We start from the raw sequence: 22,200 nt of genomic DNA, 5'->3' as shown, positions 1-22,200 counted from the left end.
ATTCTCCCCATGGTATTCTTGGTGAACTGTCTTGAGATAAAATAAATACCTGGTTCAGGAGATTTTCCTGAGCCAGTCCACCCCTTGGTACCCCAACAAGAAAGACTGATATACATTTTTTACTTTTACTTTTTTCCTTGTTATTACCTTTATTGGGGTGACACTGGTTAACACAATCTTTTATTTTTCTTTCATACCTTTTTGATTTTTTTAGTTGACTACATTAGCCAATTTTGCCTACTCTATTAACCTGAAAAAATATCTGAAGGTAAGTATAATAGTGGTCCTTTAACAGTATCCCAAATGCTCTGTACCTTAATAAAATCAGATTCAGACAGTCTGATTGCTCTAAGCATTGAGTCACATAAAATATTATCATTTATGGAAAGTATATGTTAGCATATTCATCAGATCACCCACAAAACAGCAACCAAAATCACACCCCCAATTTTTTTTTATTGAGCACCTATTTTGTACCAGGCAATATGGTATATGCTTAATTAATATGATTCCACTTAAACTTCATACTGTGAAAAGGAAATGTTATTCACACACATTCCCCCCGTGTACAGAGAGGAGAAGGAAACTCCGGGAGTTGATTAAAGAAGCTACAGAGCAAGTATCTGGCAAATGGAAACCTAGCAGACATGTCTGACTCAAACATTTCTGCTTTTCCCACTTATTTTTCTCCTTCACAGACCGTCCCATTGAGAAAGTGCACAGTTCAGCAACTTCCGTGTCTCTTGTACTTCCTAAGCCTTACATCTCTAATGCGACTGAAAGTTATCTTGCATTTGCTAGGCTTGCTAGCTTCCACTTACATTGTGAATGTGAAATCACTGTTTTTCCTATGTGTGTCTACTAGTAAAGTATTTGAAATAAAACTGGAATTTCCAGGGATGTTCTAATGTCATGGAAGAAAGGGTGTTTTAGTGAAAAATGTTGTTTATACGTATATGTATTCACTACCCCCTTAATTCCCTCATATTATACATTTTGCCAATATTTACCTTCACTTGGCGGATGGTTACCCGTGCGTGCATGCCCACAGGTGATGACAAACCTAAACCATCAAACTGTGGCACCTTCTTTGGTGAATGGATGACAAAGATGATTCCAGCATCAACAAAACCAAGAGTGGGGTCATCAGTGAATTCCTCCTGAAACAAAAATACACCCTCTCCCCAATTACAAATTGACATTAATTCTATACAAGTTTGAGATTTAGTTTTAACATGACAGAATTTGATTTACTTAAAATAAAATATTTCTGGTCAGTCCTTAATCTCTTTGTAAGCTATGAAAATTAAACACCTAACACATCCTTTCTAGGGTTGAATCACATTTTAAGGTTTTGACAGTTTTGCTTGGATCACTTTTACCTAAGAGTGAAGTCATACGCTTTCTCTAACCCCCGTGCTCTTCTTTTATCAACCTTATATCAGATAAATAAATTTAAGACTATACTTCCGGGAATTTGGCTATCAGTTTCAGGCTACAAGGAGAAGGAATGGACTTAGGAAAATAATGATTTTTATTGTGAATGGGTCAACTGTATTATGGAATTACATTTAATAGCCATGCCTAATATTCCATTTATAACTCAGAATCCCATTTTTCTGTGGCCTGCTATAACACTGTATGAAACACTTAACTGGCTCATATGAAGAAGTATTTCAGTGTCATTTACTTATGGAATGTTGTATTGGATATTCAGATTATAGTTGTATTTTAAAGTAGTTAGGAAATTCTAGCTTGTAAAATTTGTAATACAGAGTTTGAAATGACCATATGCTTTATAGCTGAATGACTTGAAAATATTAATCAGATCGATATACAAGCATGGGTTCATGCATTGAACTGTACAGTACTGTGTTTAAACATAAAAAATGGGATACAAGAGGAAGTTATCCTATATAATAAAAGACTAATATGCAAATCAACTGAACAGCGGAACGACCAGTCACTATGATGTGCACTGACCACCAGGGGGCAGACACTCAACGCAGGAGCTGCTCCCTGGTGGTCAGTGAGCTCCACAGGGGGAGTGCTGCTCAGCCAGAAGCCCTGAGCTGGGCTCACGGCTGGCGAACGCAGCAGCAGTAGCAGGAGCCTCTCCCTCCTCCATGGCAGCACTAAGGATGTCCGGCAGTTGGACATCTCTCTCGCTCCTTACTTCCCACCTGCTCACTGCTCCTTAGCACTGCCATGGAGGCAGGAGAGGCTTCTGCCACTGCCGCTGCGCTCGCCAGCCATGAGCCCAGCTTCTGTGGGAGTTCACTGACCACCAGGGAACAGCTCCTGCATTGAGTGTCTGCCTCCTGGTGGTCAGTGCACATCATAGCGACCAGTCATCTGGTCGTTCTGCTGTAACGGTCGCTTGGCTTTTATGAAGGCTAAAGACATATTTTAATCATCTACTTTCTGGCTCTCTCTTCACCCAGTGGCCTTTTATTTGCTTTATCTTTGGCTGTTCTCTTTGTTTCATTTGTTTTAGAAAATTATTTGGCATTCTTCTTCTCTTTGTAAATAAAATCTGGCTTTATTTAAAATTCAAATTAATTTTCCTGTAAGAGTGAAGACATATGCTTTCTCTTTTATTATATAGATTAGTTGAGCAAGACGGCAGGTGAGAGCTCTATCTGGAACTCTCAAAGGTAGCACCACTTCATTTCTCAGGTGTCTGGACACTAAAACCTAAGTAATTAGAACTGTTTAGACAATTTACACACTTATAGAAATTAGGCTTAATCAAGGTCCACTTACACAATTTTCTTTTTTTTTTAAATATATTTTATTGATTTTTTACAGAGAGGAAGGGAGAGAGATAGAGAGTTAGAAACATCGATGAGAGAGAAACATCGAGCAGCTGCCTCCTGCACACCTCCTACTGGGGATGTGCCTGCAACCAAGGTACATGCCCTTGACCGGAATCGAACCCGGGACCTTTCAGTCCGCAGGCCGACACTCTATCCACTGAGCCAAACTGGCTAGGGCTACAATTTTCTTTATATAAAAATTATTTTTATCATCTTTACAGATCATAGATGCAATGCTTTGTGAAATATCTATATATGGCTTCTTTTTAAAACACATTGCCTTATTTACATGTAAATCTAAACTTTATTTTTTAAATGCCCAGCATCATCTTACATTAACCATAAATCAAGAGTTAGAATTGTTTGGTTTTCTTATTTTGTGGTACAACCATTTTCTGGAGTCACAGTAATGGTAGTCAGTGATATAGCTACAAGTGTCCAGGTTATTGCCTCTACAGTTTGTCTTTTAATCTCCAACTCAATAGTTGCATCCATAGGACTCTAAACTAAATTAACAAAAAATAAAATAATATCCAACTTGTAGGAACAGTTTGACAGGGCAAAATATTTTGACCAAATCTTTAAAAACCCATGCTTATTATTATTAGTCTTAAGCTCTGGCTCGGGTTAAAAAAATGTAGTACCTGATTGACATTGAAGAGCAAGCTTAAACCTCTTCCAGAGACACTCACTTTTTCCCTTGCTTCGATATTTTCGTCATGATTAAAAGTGAAACAATTTCCGTATTCAGTGAAGACATGTGCGAAATCCTCCAATATGAAAATGAACCAAATAAAACAAAATCAGCTGGGTATATTGGTCATTTCTAAACTTCAAATTGCTATAACATTTTTTTTTCTTAAATCACAGGTGTCTAAATGATTAGACAGAAATATCAAGAATACTAGACAGTCTAATTATTTATATTCAATGAGAGTTTTCATTCTTTTGGATACATACTAGTCAATGTGTATGTGATTCATTGAGACATTTTCATATGTAATTTAGCATAGTTTAAAAAACATTTAAAAGTCATTTGTTTTATATTTGCTAAGGATTCATGGAAACATATATTTTACTTATGGAGAACTCCCTCAGCATCCTTTTTATAGAGCGACCCTTCCCCCCCACCCCCCACCACCGTGCAGGGTCCGTGGGCCAGCCATCAGCTTGGCTCCTTTGATCCTCCTCCTCCAACCACCTCCACTATGGAGATGCATGTGATACAAGCAGGGCCAATCTTAATACCCTATTGCTTTGTATCAGAGATTGTTTCAATAATTGACATGGGTCCTAAGTAGAGCTAATTAGAATTTCCCATGGGATTAGTAAGTGGATACAGGAGTGGACAGCATGGGCAACTATTTTAATATGGTGCTAGAGTTGTCAGCAGCCTTCTTGGCTCTGTGTGAGGAGGACTTCTGTAGAAAGAAGCCAACTGGAGTCATGAGATGGAAATTGAAACAGCATATTAATGATAGTCTCAGAGTCCTTTGGCTGAGCTCCTACTTAACTCAATTCATTCCTTTTACTCTTAAGCTTATCAGAGTTGGGTTCCTGTCATTTGTACCTGAAAATATCTACTACAAAATTCCTTGGTGATACTTTTAAATATGTTTGTAAACAAAAAGCAATATAGAAGAGCTTCTTCTCTAAATTAAGAGTTTAGAGCAGGGCTTCATCTCTGTCAGATGTCTCTCAGGCACTTCTTTTCTGTTTACTGTGGGCTAAGGAAGGCTACCGAAAAGATAAGAAATTGAGTCCTAGGATCATGAATTTGTGAATCATCTAGGAACACATGCTACAGAATGGCTGATACAGGAACTAAGGGGTCAAATTGCCTATATACTTTTGCTTGCAGATTCCAGATATGTCAACAATTTTATCTTAAATGTAAGTAAATAAAAACAAGATGTTATGAGTAATTAGAGAAATATAAATAATTTTATAGTCAAATACTGGGCCCTTCTCATTTTCTATAACCTCTGATATAATACCACATGCATAAAAACAGCATATTCTTGCTTAATGGTAATAAAAATGTTGCATTGGAACATATTGTTCACTGATGAATGGGAAAATTAAAATACCATCTTATGTTAAATTTGTGTTTCTTTTGGAAGGACTATTATCCTGCAATAAAGGCAGCCAACGATTTATGTTCTCTACCTTTTCTTATCTAATTACTTAAAAAAGGAAATATGTCTCTTACATAACTATTACCCTCTGACATCATAAGGCTGAGCTAAGGCAACATAATCGTTAAGCAAATTTAGATTGTCCATGGGAATAAACTTTATCTCAATGTGAAACAGTCTGGTAAAGTAGCTTATTATATTGATGATATTCAAAGAAACAAATCATTACCTGTGAGCCACATGGCTTTCCAAAAAAGTCACATTTCAACAAAGTGCTGTTGTTGAGATAAAAGCCATTTTTCCTGACAAACTCTGCAATGCTGAAGTTTTGTTGACTTGCAAGAAAATCAATCGCCTCTTTAAAACCAGTAGAATTGGCACGGATTTCCTGGAGATGGAGGACTTTGGATACAATATTCCATAAGAAAAAAATAACACCAAATTTGGCTACAGCTTCAGTTTGGAACCTATCAGTAGGAATACAGGTATTATTTAGAATAATGAGAACTTGTTTTTATCTAGAGGACAAAGCCCACACATCTAGATCATACCAGATTCTCCTGCTTCTCTCCTACACTTCCCCACATTCATAATACATTCAAGCAAAATTAGACTCCTAAGAGGTCTTTTTTTTTTAAAAATATATTTTATTGATTTTTTACAGAGAGGAAGGGAGAGAGATAGATAGTTAGAAACATCGATGGGAGAGAAACATCAATCAGCCGCCTCCTGCACATCTCCCACGGGGGAGGTGCCCGCAACCCAGGTACATGCCCTTGACCGGAATCGAACCTGGGACCTTTCAGTCCACAGGCCGATGCTCTATCCACTGAGCCAAACCGGTTTTGGCTCCTAAGAGATCTTTATCACATCCTGTAATTTACCTTGTGTTTATACATACAGTTTCATTTACCTAGAATACCTTCCAGACCTTGATATGGATACACCCTGATGGATCCTCAAGACTCAACATAAAGGGAGAGGTGGAAATGTGGAGCTGTTAGAAATATAGACTTTGGAGTCAGATCCCCTTTGCCATTGTGGTGGCTTTGTACTGTGTTTGCATGGCTATGGTGAAACTGCAACATCCCCTTCCTTCTGTGTATCTGGTTACAACCTGAAGCTCATTGTTGGGCAGAAGCTATGGTTCCTCACTCTCCTTGGGCTCATGACCTGACTCCACTCGTGGTATGGGACAGTAGCCAGGAGGACCCTTCCTCCAACTCCTGCCCAATCTCCTCTTTCAGTTTCTTCAAATCCTGGGTCAGTGAGAGGACAATCTGGAAAATGTGCCAACTTGTCCTGCAGGTCACCATGAAGATGGGTGGTAGTGAAAAAGAGAGACACACATCTCCAGCTTCTGCTCATGCCCTTTACTTCATATCTATCTGTCTTTCTGGCTGCTGACCTTGCTGACTTCAGGCCCAGCCCCTGTGATTCAGTGGGGGCTCAATCCCTATAGTATAGCCCTTATTTTATATCACTCATGCTGGTTCTGTTTCTGTCATGGATCATGATTGTTAGAGCCACTTACTAGTATGACTTAGCAAATTTCATCTCACTGTGACTGTTTTCTCACTTCTAAAGTTGGTATATGTTACTATCACCTATCTCAGAATGTTATTTCTATGATTGAATTATCTTTCCTAAACTATTGAGAAGAATGCCTGAAATGTAGTGAATGATAGGTAAATATTCATTATATAAATGCTTCATTATTATCAAAGTGTTTTCCTGGCAATCAAAGCAGAAGTAACATATTTGATCTCACTACTATAAGTAATTTGCAAGTCTCTTATTTTGTTGAGCAATTTCTGCCTTGCATTATGTACTGTTCTTTATTTGCATACCTTACATTCTTTTCAAATGTGACTAATATTTCGATACTATAAATCTTGAAACTGAACCAACTTTCTTTAAATTGACTGCTAGAAAACATGGAATGAAATGTGTGATCCACTCTTAATAAGTGTAAGGGACCGTGTGGCTTGCGTATAACCTCACTCCTGGGCTCTCTTTATGTCCCAGGTTTTATATTTTATTTTCACTTCCCTTTATGTTATTTTTATGTATTCTTTTTCTTTCTTATACAAGCCACATTAAACCCTTTCTCAGTTAAAGTAGGGCATACACAAAACAAAAATTGGGGAAAAAAATCTCAGACAAATATACAGTCTTTTAGAGATAAGAAACTGCTTTCATGAGCAGTCTCTAATATAACACCTTACTTAACCAGCTTTGAGTTTTGCAAGGACTGTCTTAAAACCAGAAGCCTAAGCCTTGGCCGGTGTGGCTCAGTTGGTTGTGCCTCAGCCCATGCATTGCAAGGCCACGAGTTTGATTCCTGGGCAGGGCACATACCCGGGATTTGGGGCTCTATCCCCAGTAGAGGGTGTGCAGGAGACAGACAATTGGTGTTCTGCTCTCACATCAATGTTTCTCTCCCCCTCTCCCTTTGTCTCTCTCTCTCAGATCAATTTTAAAAAACCCTCACATATTTATTTTACAAACCTCAAAACAAAAAACCCACCTATCCTCTTCTGACTTTGTCTTTTTTTGAAATCTGTTTTTATTGATTTCAGGGAGGAAGGGAAAGAGGGAAAGGGAAAGAGGGAGAGTGAGAAAGAATCATTGATCGACTGCCTCCTTTAGGCCCCACACTGGGGGTCAAGCCTGCAATCTGGGAATCAAACCTTGACCTCCTGGTTCATAGGTCGATGCTCAACCATTGAGCATGGCAGCCTGGCCGACTCTGCCTTTCTTTAGCGACACTCTCAAGCCTCCATCTTAGGGACAGTCTAACTAACTACAGTACATCTGACAACCTTGCTTTTCATTTCAGAAGTGTTTCTGCTGACCTTTTGAGGCATTAAGTTTACATTAGCCACAGATTTGGGGTTGAAGAACAGTGTGAGCCCTAAATTGAGTAATGGGCCTTTAATTTGCTTCAGCTTTCTAACTTGGAATGACTCACAGGATCTGTTCCAAAGTCCTGTGACTTTGGAGTCCCACACAGGCTGAGTCAATACTGCCTCACGCAATGTTCTCTGGATTCTTTTTAGGATGATTATGCAGAGAAATGATCATGTAGGAGGTATGACTACAATAGATTAAAAGGTTAAAGGGGAGGGGGGTGCATTTAAAAATATTAATAGTTGAGATCATGAGGGTACTTTAGGTAGATGGATTAACCTTAATGAATAAAATCAAACAATATTTGGAACAAAGGAAATAAAAAGCTTTGTAAGGCATATTCTTCAGCATAAGACCAAAATGTGTTGCTGAATTTATTTTCAACTTCATTTCAAACTTCAAAATTCTTTCCAAAATATTCTTTTAAAAACCTTGCTTAGTTATAGTTTACCTGACTCTTTTATTTAACATACTGGTAAGAAGCTAGTAATAGAAAATAATAATAAAAGTACATTGGTTTGTTTGAACAATTTAAACTGACAACCAATTACTAAAGAAGTCCTTCTTATGTATATTAATATCTCTAACTACACTTCCCCAATTTATGTGACCCAAATGAATGTTTTATCTGGTGTCCAAGTTGATGCCTAATTCAGTCCTTCATTGAGCCTCCCTAAAACAAATCTAAATCTACCATGTATTAGCAGGAAGTTAATATTTTATAAATCATTTTGTGGAGATGAAAAATGTTCAAGAATGTCTTCTTTTTGAGCTCTCCTATTAATTAATTTTAACACATTAGAGTTCTCTCACTAATTAATAAAATCTTTGACATGTGTTCATTTCATATTTGTATGAAAGTCATGATTTTGGTTTTCATGTAAAATGCTTTAACACTATTTTTTGCATTTAAACCGAGATTTGGAATAAAGAAGTGCAGTGATTATTGTAAAGATGAAGAAACAGAACTTGAGTTACTTGTTTATTTGTGTGTGTGTTTTTAATCTTTTGAGTTACTTGTTTAAAAACAATGGACAAAATAACTTCACTATATACTATATCTAATCATGTTCTCTGATATTTATAAAAGAAAACAAGTTTTAGCAGTTATTTTTAGCAAATATAATGGAAATGTATGACACATTTTATGGTCAAGATATTTTAGTGGAAATTTTTAACACGGAGACATTTGAAAATCACTCCAAGTGCTAAATTTTTCTTTTCTTTCAGTTTTATTTTGAATTGGCATTTTTGTATTACGTTTATTAATTTTAACATTTTATTGGCATTAAAACATGTAGTTCATTATTATCACTTGTTTATTTTCATGATTGTTACTGGAAATGATTTTGTCGTATAGAGTAGTCGTATTAAAAACGATCCACTCTGAGCTTCATGTACGCTGGATAGGTCCCTGGTCCCATGGCAAATATTCAGAAGTCTCTTGGCAAAGTTCCCTCACCTCGGGGATATATTCCTATGGCCAAGGTATATCAGCACAAGTGTTTGATTAGGGATTGGTCAACAGATCTTTTCCAGTTTCTAGATCAAGGGTCCTCAAACTACGGCCCGCGGGCCACGTGCAGCCCGAAAACATTTATCCCGCCCGCCGGGTGTTTTTGCCGCCACTGCCTGTCCTGCTTAGCAGCCAACTCGTCCTGGGCCCACAGTGCGCACGTGTGGAATGTCTGAGGAACAGTGAACTGGCCCCCTTTTTAAAAAGTTTGAGGACCTCTGTTCTAGATGGTAACTTTAAGTAAATTGCAATGTTAATTAAACCTTATTTTTCCTCATGTGAATTGAATGCAATGCATCTTAGAGGAATGGTCTTCAAATTGGGATGGGCTCAAGGGTACTCCTCAATAAATTTCTAGATCCTCTACTCTTAAAAAAGAGCCTGCATTTACAATATTTATCCTATCATCCATGAAAGAGGTTTTACCCTTCACCTATCACAAATCTTAGCATATAATGCCTACTGGTATTTAACAATCTTAGGGCTCTTAACAGAAGCATAAATAAATTGTAGCTTACTTCAGGGGAACTTTGATTGGTTCTTAGACTTAATTCTAAGGCTCCTTCAACTTTTTCTTAGCTTGTCATGCACATATTTCTGATTCGGGTAAAACTTAATGTTAAACACTGGGTATTTGGGCCTTTATTGGGACCCTGTAAATTGAAAAAAGCTTAAGTAGTACAATAAAATTTGTTATTGTAAATATAATTTGGTTATTTTGTGAGTCTTCCAGATTATTGTGATATTTAATTAAAGTCTAGATAAAAATATACATAATTCATATCAATGTACTTTATTTAATAAAGTAGTTAAAGTTTTATGGACTCATGAAATATAGGTTGTCCTCCCAAAAATGTATACACACTTTGAATAATTATTAATTCAAATGAGTTAAATCTGTAAAGAAACATCAATTGAACTATCAGCTGTTAAAGTGTGTATACATTTTTAGGGGGACACCCTGTATTTATTCTCATTACAGTTAATCCTTATCCTATTTTATATAACAAAGTTTATAATATTTTTGATATCCTAAACTTAAGACATAAACATTTAAGCTTGTGGTTAAAAAATCAATTTCAAATATGCACATCAAATTATAGTTTTTCAAAGTTCCTTTATATGACACATGAGCTAAAAAGTTTGAAGATCATTTGCTTTGAGAACCAGACAGTAGGCAGCTTGAGTTCTTTACCTGATCTGTTAATAATTTGCCAAACAATGTTGTATAAAATCCTCATGAATGAGTATCCGAAGAATCTATCTGTCAAATTAACCTTTGGGAGTTGAGGATGTCTCTTATCCCTACAGTACTGATGATGTCTTAGTTCTTTGTCATCTAAGGAAGAATAAGTCTCTTATAATTGATACCAAATTTTTGGACTGGAACCGGATTCTTTGTCCACCAGAATCGAAGAATGAATCCACGGGCAGAAAGAGGTATAGCAGAGGTGGAGATTTATTGAAGAACAAGTACAGACTCCCACGTGGGGAGAGGGAAGAGTCCCACAGAATGGACTCCCAAGTAGGGAGGGGAAAAGGGTCCCACTGATTTTTTTCCCCCCCATGATTTATAAAGGCTACAGTTCCTGTGTCCTGATATCCCCTCTGATTGGTCAATATTCCCCTTCGAATTGGTTACTATAGTGATTCCTGAGCCCTCCTCCCTCATAGTCCTTCCATTCCTCTGGGCTTTCTTTTTTTCCATCTGAATGAAGGGCTTCCTTCTCTTTATTTGCAAATATAGACCTTTCTTGGCTACTTCCAGTTCCTTTGTCTTATGGAAATATACCTGTTGCTGCTTCCTTGTCCTATGGAAATATACTGTTGCTGCTTCCTTGTCCTATGGAAATATACTGTTGCTGCTTCCTTGTCCTATGGAAATATACTGTTGCTGCTTCCTTGTCTTATGGAAATGTAACTGCACCTGGCTTCCTTGTGTTATGGAAATGTACCTTCTGCAAGTCTGCAGCCCCTTGTTTTTTCCATGGACCCCAATTCTAAAAAAAATCCCTTAGCTTGCCTATATTCCCCCTAAAATTCCTGCTTCATAATTAAGAATTTACCTATTCCACAATTAGAGTGTCTAGAATATTGAATCTATTTTGACTTTCTGACTTTCAGTATTTCCACAATGATGTTCCTGACTGCTAATCTCTGTATTCATTCTATGGAAGTTCATTGAACTTTTTGGATGTGTCGATTAAAGCTTTTCTGCAAACTTCGGGAGAAAGTTTGGGACTCGATGTCTTAAAAATATTTTTCTACTCTCTTCACTCGCTTCTCCTTCTGTACTCCCATTTTGCATGTGTTTTTATATTTAAAACTAGAAGCCTGGTGCACGAAATTCCTGCAAGGGAAGAGGAGGGGGTCCCTCAGCCCGGCCTGCACCCTCTCACAATCTGGGACCCCTCAGGCGATGTCCGACTTGCTGGTTTAGGCCAGATCCTGCAGTTATAATTATAATTATAAGAAGAGTCCCCTTGGGGAGAGTGTCAGAGTTCCTGTTCTTGGTGCCTGCCTCTCCCACCGGGCAAAGTCCTTACAAGCAGGGTTCTGGGCAGGCAGTGGTTTCTAGTCTCCTGACCTTGTCTCAATGTGGAACCTCCACCCTAGGAGCAGCTGGGGTGAGGGTGATTGAGTATCTCAGTCTAATATGCCTGGGGTGGAGCTTCCTCTCTTTGCAACTTTGAAAGTGCAAAAGGATCAAGACTTTTACACCCATTTGATGACAGGGTTTGTTGCAATGCCTAACAAATCATTACAGAAGGTAGAAAGGAAAAAAGAAAAATAAGTGAAAGAAGACATCAATAAGCTTTTTTTGCTCCCTAAATGAGTGTGTGTAAGTACAACTGAAGAGCTTAGATTGTTTTCCATGTGTTAAATAATGCATAATAAAACTTGATTTCAGTCATCCAAGAAAGGTTATGCTACCAAAAGTATAGAGACTTATTAAGAGAGTAATTGTTACCTGTTCAAATTACAAAACGTCACAGCTGGGAACTCTATCTTTTCCACATACTGAACCTCTACAGACGTCGTGGTCGGCCATGTGAAGTAGTTGACCAAGCGACTGTAGATCTGCCATACCACCAGTGAGACTGAGCCCAAGACCACCGCCAGCCAGATCACCTTGCGGATTTTGCTCCGGTTCCGAACAATATTATGTAGCCCATGAAAGGAAGTGGAGATGGCAAAGTCATGGTCAAACTTCTTTCGGTCAGTGGGGGAGGGCAGTGGTTTCTTTGAAAGCCAGAGCTTTATCTTTCCCAAGAGTCCTGAAGGTTTTGCCCATGCAATAATTAAATAACAACAACAACAAAAAAGGAATGAGGTAGGACACCTTGATGTTATCTGTAAAAAATACAACTTACATAAATGTAAACAGGTTACTCTTATGATGTGTGATACATACAATTTCTTCTTAAATTGCACGGTCTATTCAGAAATCAAGAAGTAGCAGCGTTGGCTACATGGGTCTAAGGAGAATATGCTAAAGCAATTCCTAGAATGCTTCTTGTGAAGGCCAATGTGCAAGTGCCATCGTATTTGTTTGTGGTTGCTTGCAATTTCAAAATCAACTCGCTTTGAATAGGTTGCTTACAACACATAATCTTTAACAGCGTATCACTCTAATTTTTAAAATTCTTCTCTGAAGAATCACAAAATCTCTTAGATGTCATAAACAAAATCAGGCTGATTCTTCTGCACGTCCTAAGTGTGGCTATGCTGGGGTATTGTAGGACCATGTGCTCTGATACACAACTACTTTACTTCAGTTGGTTACTTAGTTAAAATGTTTAATGTTGCATTGTTAGTTAAGTAATATATTTTCTACCTCTTTAGAAAGTGAATTTATGTTTTTAAGATTATCAATAATCAATCAAATAATGTTTATTGATACTGATTGCTAAGGACCCAGTAAAGGTGGCCCTAAAATATTTATGGTAACATATAACATATTCAAAATTCCCCTTTGGTTTAATTTGTTTTTAACTTTCTGTAAAAGATGTAGAGAATTCTTTTGCTGAGAGAAAGTTTTCATGTAATTCAGAGGTTGAGATGGCCTTTGGAATGGATAGATCTGGTTTCTGAGCCAGATCTCACATCTTTCCATCTGTGCGACTTTAGCCAAATTTCTTAATCTTTCTGATACTTTGATCCTGGGCTGTCACATGGGAGCAATAGTCTCTGCCACCTGAGCTTGTTGTGAGTATTAAATAAGAACAGCTTGGCAAATGACCTGGACCATGATAATGTTAGCTATTTTTGTTCTTCTGTAAATTTAGTGGTGAGGTGGTAAATGATAACATTTTCATTTCAGAAAGGACTTCTTAATGGTCATAAATGCTTATAATTAGGTCAAATTAACTTTTATATGTTTTGCTTTAATTGAGGAAGTATTTTTTTGTAAACTAATCAGCATTAATATACTTCTAAAGGTTTTAGGTGTTAAAATTAAATTATTATATAATACTTCATAAATCTCCAATCAATTACCTAAGCTTAAGTCATGAATATATGATAATACACATCTGAACATTTTATAAGGGACTCAAATTGATTGCAAAATGTTAGGACAAAATTAAAAATTATATTATGATTATTTACAGAGACTATACACTGACCAGCTTGAATTTTAACTAAAACTTAGAGTAGCCTCACTTACTGTTGTTAATATCAAATTAGGTTATACATGTATATATTAATTGGCAAAGTCCCAAGGAAAAATCAGACATATGAGAAAAACTATTATTCTTATTATTCATTAGCAGAATAAATTGAGTTATGCCCTTTGGTGTATTATTTAGCCACCAGTTATAAACACATATGAAGAATCGACTCTGATAGAAGTACAACCATCTCCGGGCATCTGACAGTAGTCTTCCTACCACAGGGACCAAAGCTGTTAAAAGGGAAGATTAATCTAGGAACCAGTAACTGGCCAAGCTAAGTATTGCTGGGTGCAAGCATTACCCTAAAAATATATTTCAACTTTATCTGTCAAAAATTAGCGCATTTACTATAGATCTACTATTGGACACTTGCTTTGGCTGTACTGGAGTATTCTGTTATTTGCTAGGGTTTTAAATGAGCTTTTATAAGTATTATTTGAGATGAAGAGTGAAGAAACAAGATGATGTGTCACTGTGAGGAAGATCAGAATTGGTTTAGTAAACGGCCCATCAGCCTACAAAGCAGGAACCAGCCTACTTTCCTGACTGAAACACACTCTGTAATTATGGCAAATGGCCCGTGCTGTGAATACTGATCTTATGGAAACATTTTGAGGATCATCAAATAAAATTTTTTTTCTGTATTTTAAAAATAAAACTGGTAGACACTTGATAAGTAGAGAAAACAAAACAACAAAAAACACAACAAAATAAAACAACAATAAAGATTCTTTCTAGTATATAATATTTTACAACTATTTTTGACTTCCTCATTCAAAGTATCCCTAAATAACCCAAACTGTATCGCTTGTATTATATTCAAGTAAATATTGGAAAGCCCATTTACCAAATGGAAAAAAATCCCCTTTTCCCTTTGCTAATTTCTAGCCTTAAAAATGAGAATTACAACTTTTCTCACGATTTACTCTTTACCCACCTTTCTCAGCATAGACTTTTGTTTTCTCCGTCTGCTCCATTTGTCATTTCAGTAAGCAGGAGTCCTAGGAGGTATATCCAGTTTTCATTAATAACCATGTTCCTTTTGTGGCCTTTATATTAAATACAGCAGTTGAGGTTGTAAAAACCGTGGGGGCAATTTAAATGTTTGTGTTGCTATGTTTTGCCTCAGAAAGCATATAATTTGCAAACCAAAAAAATGCTGGCAGAAGCAGTTATGTGCATTTATGGACTGATGAGAAGCTGTCATAGAGTGAAACAAACAAACAAAAAGAATTTGGAAACAAATTTACCCATAATTGGAGATAATCTTTACGAACACCTATGGTTTTAAAATATCCCTGACCAGGCAGCCCCCTTAGACTTTATTTCCAACTCTCTGTGTATACAAGTTTGAATCAAAATGCAGTTGGAATGAAATCTTGGGGGTACAGATGTCTTGGTGAAAGTTTTTCAGTATCAGATGAAGCAGTTTCAAAACAGAAATAGTAATCAATAAAGATGACAAAATAAAATACCAGAAAACATCTCCACAAGAAGAAATGATTGCTAAAAGCATATAAATTCAATAAAGCACAAAGTCCAATTAGGTGTTCATATTAACACTTTTGAGAAATTATGATAATTTTTATATTAAATTATAAACTGGAAAATATGCATTATTGTGTATTAACAACTCCATCTCTTGGCCAAACTGAGGAATTGCATGCATTTCTATTTCAGCCTCTTAGACTTAACCATGGTATTATTTTATCCACTAACCATTCATATGACTACATATATTTTATGTAATTTCCTTGGTATTATAAGTTGAAACTAATATTGTAGAGAGGCAAACTAAGAAATTTCAAGGGGTTTAAATGAAAGAATAGTTGGATCCAAACGGTGTTTCTGGCAGATGGAATAAATTAAGGTTACCTGCTTAGGTGGCTATAGCCTTTTCTTATGAATATTTTTGGAGAAGACAATATTATAGAAAGTATGCCTAGTTTGGGGTTAGAGTGCTTCTATAGTTGTTTGTACTTACGACACAGCAACTTGTTTTTCCTCTTTTTTCCACTTCAGTCTTAGGAGTTGAGGATGGTAAAGATAGGAGGCTTTAAATGGCTCTGAGGGCTGCATTTTTGGTTTTGCAAAGATTTGAAACATCAGGACATAACTCCCAATTCCTCAAATGATATCATACACTGACCTACCTGTTCAGCTACATTTATCCCTAATTTGCTTCTTTCCCTCTGGGTACGTAATTTTATTTTAGGTACATCTTATTTTCTTATTTTTTTTATAGCCGTTTGCAACAAATCTTTCAATGAAGGTATAAAAATTATATGTTCTTCAGCATAGCCAATTAATATTTTTAAACTATGCCTTCTATCTTATAATATTAGGTATGGAGTGTTCCACAGTGAGGCCATTTGCTTCATAGAAAGCCTGTCCAAAGTACACCAATTTGCCTATATGAACTTTTACCTCAATTCCATCAACTCTTCCATTCCTATCTACAGTCTCTGATGGGACTTTATCAACAGGTTTTGGTTTTACAATTCTGGGTAGAAGAATTGTTTTAGGTCCAACATAATATCCATTCTCATAAAACATTCAGGTAAATGTAACATAGCATCTTTACATGAAGCTTGTTTCCATAATCGTATCAATCCTTACATTTTTACCTATGTTTTTCATGATTGTATCAATCCTTACATTTATATATATATATATATTTTTAAATCTAATTGTAGCCTGAGTTAGGTCTTCACCAATGGGTTTTGGTGCCACAGTTCAAGGAATTCCCATGTCAAAAGGTTCTGGACACTTCTCTTTTTTTTTATTCCCAGACCCTTTTACCCACTTGTGTAAAACAAACATACAAATGATAAAATATATGTAGTCATATGGTTTGGGTCTCCAGTGAGGGTTCATCCAGAAACCCAAGCTCTTTGTCAACCTTTAACTTCATAAACTGGCCTGCCCCAAGAGCTTGCTGATCAGGTTTCTCATTGGAATCCCTGCTTTCCCATTTCTCCAGACCAGCCTAAGGAGAGCAGACTTCTTTGGGGCCCTTTAAGGCTAGAGGATCAACAAATGGTCATTTTGGCCCATCCAGCCTTTGCTAGTGCTATTAAAACGTTTGTTTGAACTGCGTCAATCACTGATTTATTTACCACCACCACCCCTTTTTTTAAATGACCATCTAAGGATTTTGACTCTGCTGGGAGGAGTCCTGGGACTTCCCTTTCTGCTTCCTCTTTGTTTCACCCTGTTTAAAAATAAGTATCTGATTCTGTTTAATTTGGAAAGCCTTGCTTTTGAGTGAACTTTTATTATATTTTTGTTGTTGCTAATCTTCACCTGAGGATATTTTTTTTCCATTGCTTTTCAGAGAGAGTGGTAGGACCTCAGCTATAAATGGAGTTCAGCCCACATTTGCTTTTCAGAGAGAGTGGAAGGGAGGGAGGGAAAGGGAGAGAGACAGTCGGACTCCCTCGAAGGCTCTCGGACTGCGAGAGGGCACAGACTGGGCTCAGAGACTCCCCCCTGAGTGCACAAATTTAGTGCACCAGGCCTCTAGTAACAAGATAAAAGGAGAGACACCAGACAGAGAAGGAAAAAAAAGAATTAACGAAACTCATGAGTTCTCATAGCAAATAACCCAAAGTTGCTAAGCTCAAGAACCTCATTTCATAAATATTTTAGCCTTTTAATCTAAATTAAGGAAAGGGGGTGGGGGGTGTGGGGGACTCTCACTAATGTGCTTCCACCAAATTCTGCAGGTAAAGATCTGGGAGTCTGGCTTGGCAAGAATTCTTGCTTTTGCCAGCTCATGCTAGAGGTCTCATGGTCTTTCTACTGTAGCAGCTTTGAAGTGAGCAGTGCCTGGCTGGTGAGATATCCTCCTCACAGCAACAACTGTAGGAGTGGAAGACATTCCTCTACCCTCAAGGTTCTCTCAGTTGGTTTAATAGTCAAATAGACATGAAACAGATTAACAAGAGAAAATTATCCAATTTAATTACATGCCTATGTATGGGAACCCCATATACATGTGATAGTCAGAGATCCCATATGCATAAGAGATCCAGAGACAGAAAAGGAAAATGAGGTATTAGTGACATTCTGAGCTAAGGATGAGGTAAGATGCCTTGGGGCTTCAGAGTGAAGGAAGGTCATTTCAAGGTAAGAAGAGCACATATGTACTAATTATAAGTTGGCCCTGCTCTATAGATAGGTCATTAGAAGTTATTTCTGGTGATTACTCCTACTATGGGCAAGGCCCGTAATTTAAATTCTTTAAGGGAGAGGTAGAAGTTTCTCACAAACCCAGGTTATGGATTCCCTCCAGCTCAAAATAATTCACATGCCAAAGTGACACACTGTCTGAACCCCTGTACAGGAAAATGTTGCATATCTGTGACATCATCATTAAGAAATGTATATTCAATATACATGAATATATCCTAATTACTTGTGTATTCTGGAAACCCATTCCCGGCTGGTGTGCTTTGGACAATCTGCTAGAGTTGTTTACTCCAATTCTCTGCCACGATCTGTGACTGGCTCAGTCTGCGGGAGGTTTCTATTTGTCACTCAGCTCCAGTCATGTCATCAGCAAAAAACAGTATTGAAAATGTTCCTGACATTGGTAAAGGTAGGGGGAAGGGCTCCACTAATGCTTAACTTGTAGGCACAGAAAGTTACAAAATTATGTCCCCATATAACACATGACATCATGAGCCAAGGTTACCTGGGCAGGGACACATTATCCAAACATTCCATTTGCAATTTTATGGCTGTGTCTGTGTTCTCAACTCAGATCTCTTATCTCTTTGTGCAATAGATCATTCGTGAGAAATTCACCCGCCTTCCAATTACTAAGAACAAAAATATCGATTTGCTATTATCTTCATATCGTTAGGGATATTCTATAGGAAGGCTATAACTTAGGTGCTTAGTGCATCTTACAATAAAGAAAGCAAAAGAAATAAACAGCAAACAACTCAAAGATAGCAAAGTTTTTTAAAAAAATATATATTTTTATTGACTTCAGAGAGAGGAAGGGAAAGAAAGATAGAAACATCAATGATGAGAGAGAATCATTGATTGGCTGCCTCCTGCATGCCCCTCACTGGGATCAAATCCGCATACCAGACATGTGCCCTGACCGGGAATTGAATGGTGACCTCCAGGTTCATAGGCTGATGCTCAACCGTGGAGCCAAGCCATCTAGGCCAGTGGTTCTCAACCTATGGGTTGCGACCCCTTTGGTGGTTGAACGACCCTTTCACAGGGGTCGCCTAAGACCATCGGAAAACACATATATAATTACATATTGTTTTTGTGATTAATCACTATGCTTTAATTATGTTCAATTTGTAACAATGAAATCGGGGGTCACCACAACATGAGGAACTGTATTAAAGGGTCGCGGCATTAGGAAGGTTGAGAACCACTGATCTAGGCAAAGATAGCAAAATTTCAAAAGTGAACATTCGAGACAAAAATCATGAGGGGTAACATAATATAATTTATTAAAAAAATTTTTTCCATGTGGATTTTAGACACTTCAGGGGGATAAAAAGTGTTCTCCAAAAATCATGTCCACTCAGAACCTAAATGTTATCTTATGCAAAAATAGAGTCTTTGGAGATGTAATTATTTGAGGACCTCAAAATGAATTCAGTCTGGATGTAAGGTGGGCCCTAAATCCAATGACTGCTGTCCTTATAGAGAAAAGAAAAGGAGATTTGGCCAGAGACATTCAGAGAGGAAGACTGAGTACAGAAGGAGGCAGAGATTGGAGTTACACGGCTACAAACCAAGAAACAGGCACCACCAGAAGCTAGTAGAAGCAAGGAAGGGTTCCTCCCTAGAAACTTCCGTGGATATGGTACTGGTAGCACCATGATTTAAGACTTCTGGAGAACTGTGAGAATAAATTTCTGTTATTTTAAGCCTGCACACTTGTGGTAAGTTGTCATAGCAGTCCTAGGAAGCTAGTACACACACTGAAGAAAAACCAGAAGGATTTTAACCGAGGATTCATAAAAAGGTGTGGGGTTCATTGGCAGGTACAAAACTTTTAAGCCTGGTCATATAGCCCAGCTTTTCTGTGTTTCAAAGGTGACCACTGAGGTTATAGTTGAGGTGAAACTCTTTTGCAGCTCTACGGAAAAACAAATAGAGCAATCCAGATGAATGCCAGGAATATGTAGAATGTTTTAAATAAGCATGATTACAATGACTAGACATAATTCATCAACATCTATGTCACAGCACAGGGTCAAAATCTTTGTAATGTGTTCAACTAATGAAAAACAACAGGGAATATTTTTTTACATTGTACTTGAGTTTTGCAATAAATTCCCAGGAATAATTATTTTTATTCAATGAAGATAGAATACCTAATGCAGTCTAAATGCTGCTTCCAAATGTGTAAAATGCATCAATGAGTAAAACAAAGATCCCTATTTTCATGAAACTTTTAGTTTAGTAGGAGATGACAGTAAACCTAATCAATAAGCTACCTAATTCATTAATAAATAAATTGTGCCAGGGAAAACAAAGGAGTAAAACATGGCAGGAGAGATCAATGATCCTCATTTGGAGGAGATGGTGGGGATTACAGTAATCAATGGGGTAATCAGTGTAGGCATACTTGGGAAGGTGAAATTTGAGCAAATTTTTGAAAGCAGTGAAGAAATTACTCAAGAGTAATCCCAGGCACTCTGCATAGCTGGAGCCATGGTCCTGAGTGGAAGCCACTTGCTTTGGAGGAGGAACAAAGAATCCAGTGTAGTTGCACTGTAGTAATAGAGAGAGAGTAGAAAAGATCAGAAGGATCATTGGACTTATAATACTGAGCTTGTAGACCATTGCAAGGATTTTGTCTTTTATTTTAATTAAATGGACATTTTTTGCATCTTTGTTTAAGAGGAAATGACATGATCTAATTTACTCTTGCTTAAGGTATTGAAAATAATATATGTGTGAGTGTGTGTATGTTTGGGAGGGGATGAGTGGGTGGTGGGAAAGATTGCAAGAAATTGTTGGATTCTTCTTACATTTTAAAGGCAGATTTCCCAGTGGGTTATGTGTGAGTTGTGAGAAAGAAAGCAGTTAAGAACGACTCTAGGATTTTTGACCCGAGCAACCAGATAATGGAATTGCTATCAAGGGAGGTAAAGATGGCTTTCTGTAAAGTAGCAGATTTTGTGGAAGGGGAAAGATTAGCTGAGGTCTACACCTGTCACCTGTCAAGTTTACAATGTTTATTAGCCATCCAGGTAGAGCTGTTGAGTAGATACCTGGAGATATGAGTCTGGAGTTCAGGAAGGAGGTCTGGGCTGGAGATGAGCATTTGGGAAACAGTGGTGAATGGATTGTTTTAAGACAATTAGAATTATTCAACAAGACGGGGAGCATAGCTAGAGAAGATGACCAAAGATTGACCTCTGAATCTCCAATTTTAAAAGCTGTGGGAAAAGATACAAACATATGGAATGACCAATAAAAGTGAGATAGAAAAATCAAGAGAGTGAGATATTTTTGACTATAAATGAAGAAAGTTAATTATAGAGGAAAAGTGATAAACTCTGTTAAATATTGCCGAGAAAGTGTGGAGTTCAAGGTTCTCAGAGGAGGAGAGTTCAAGAAACTGAATAACCAAGTTGTTACTGGAATTACATATACATATATTGAAAATTCTAAGAACTAACAAAAGAGAAGTTCTGAAGAGAATGACAGCAAGCAGGTAGGTACAATTATTTAGGAATATGGGGGGAAAGCAAGAATCAGTAGATAATAATGACAACGAGGATTAATGTTTTTAGGGAGAAAGAAAAATAGAATAGTCTAAAAACAAAATTAAGAAGTGAGTAGAGTTTCTAACCATTCTCATGGTATAAGGGCTGAGGGAGAAAAAGACAACAGTCACTGGAGAGGTCTTTTTTTAGGTATCAGTGTCTTTAGAGAAGATTCCCTTTCTTTCTTTCTTTCTTTCTTTCTTTCTTTCTTTCTTTCTTTCTTTCTTTCTTTCTTTCTTTCTTTCTTTCTTTCTTTCTTTCTTTCTTTCTTTCTTTCTTTCTTTCTTTCTTTCTTTCTTTCTTTCTTTCTTTCTTTCTTTCTTTCTTTCTTTCTTCCTTCCTTCCTTCCTTCCTTCCTTCCCTCCCTCCCTCCCTCCCTCC

At 37.2% G+C, this 22,200-nt stretch overlaps 1 protein-coding gene across 1 annotated transcript in view; it reads right to left on the bottom strand.

The window, feature by feature from the left end:
- Positions 1-15,039, bottom strand: part of ASIC5 (acid sensing ion channel subunit family member 5) — a 30,336-nt gene extending 15,297 nt beyond the window's left edge. Inside the window, exons 1-6 of the mRNA XM_023752975.1 lie at positions 15,000-15,039; positions 12,358-12,664; positions 5,187-5,424; positions 3,464-3,589; positions 1,011-1,160; positions 1-30 (exon numbers count right to left, since the gene is read on the bottom strand). Of these exons, the coding sequence (XP_023608743.1) occupies positions 1-30; positions 1,011-1,160; positions 3,464-3,589; positions 5,187-5,424; positions 12,358-12,664; positions 15,000-15,039 (891 nt within the window). The remainder of the gene's footprint in view (positions 31-1,010; positions 1,161-3,463; positions 3,590-5,186; positions 5,425-12,357; positions 12,665-14,999) is intronic.
- Positions 15,040-22,200: the final 7,161 nt, after the last annotated feature.

This window comes from Myotis lucifugus, unplaced genomic scaffold (genome assembly GCF_000147115.1).
Source record: "Myotis lucifugus unplaced genomic scaffold, Myoluc2.0 scaffold_1, whole genome shotgun sequence".
In the NCBI taxonomy this organism is placed as follows: domain Eukaryota; kingdom Metazoa; phylum Chordata; class Mammalia; order Chiroptera; family Vespertilionidae; genus Myotis; species Myotis lucifugus.
Note: the sequence above shows the minus strand (reverse complement) of the source record. Positions and strands in the feature narration are given on the sequence as shown.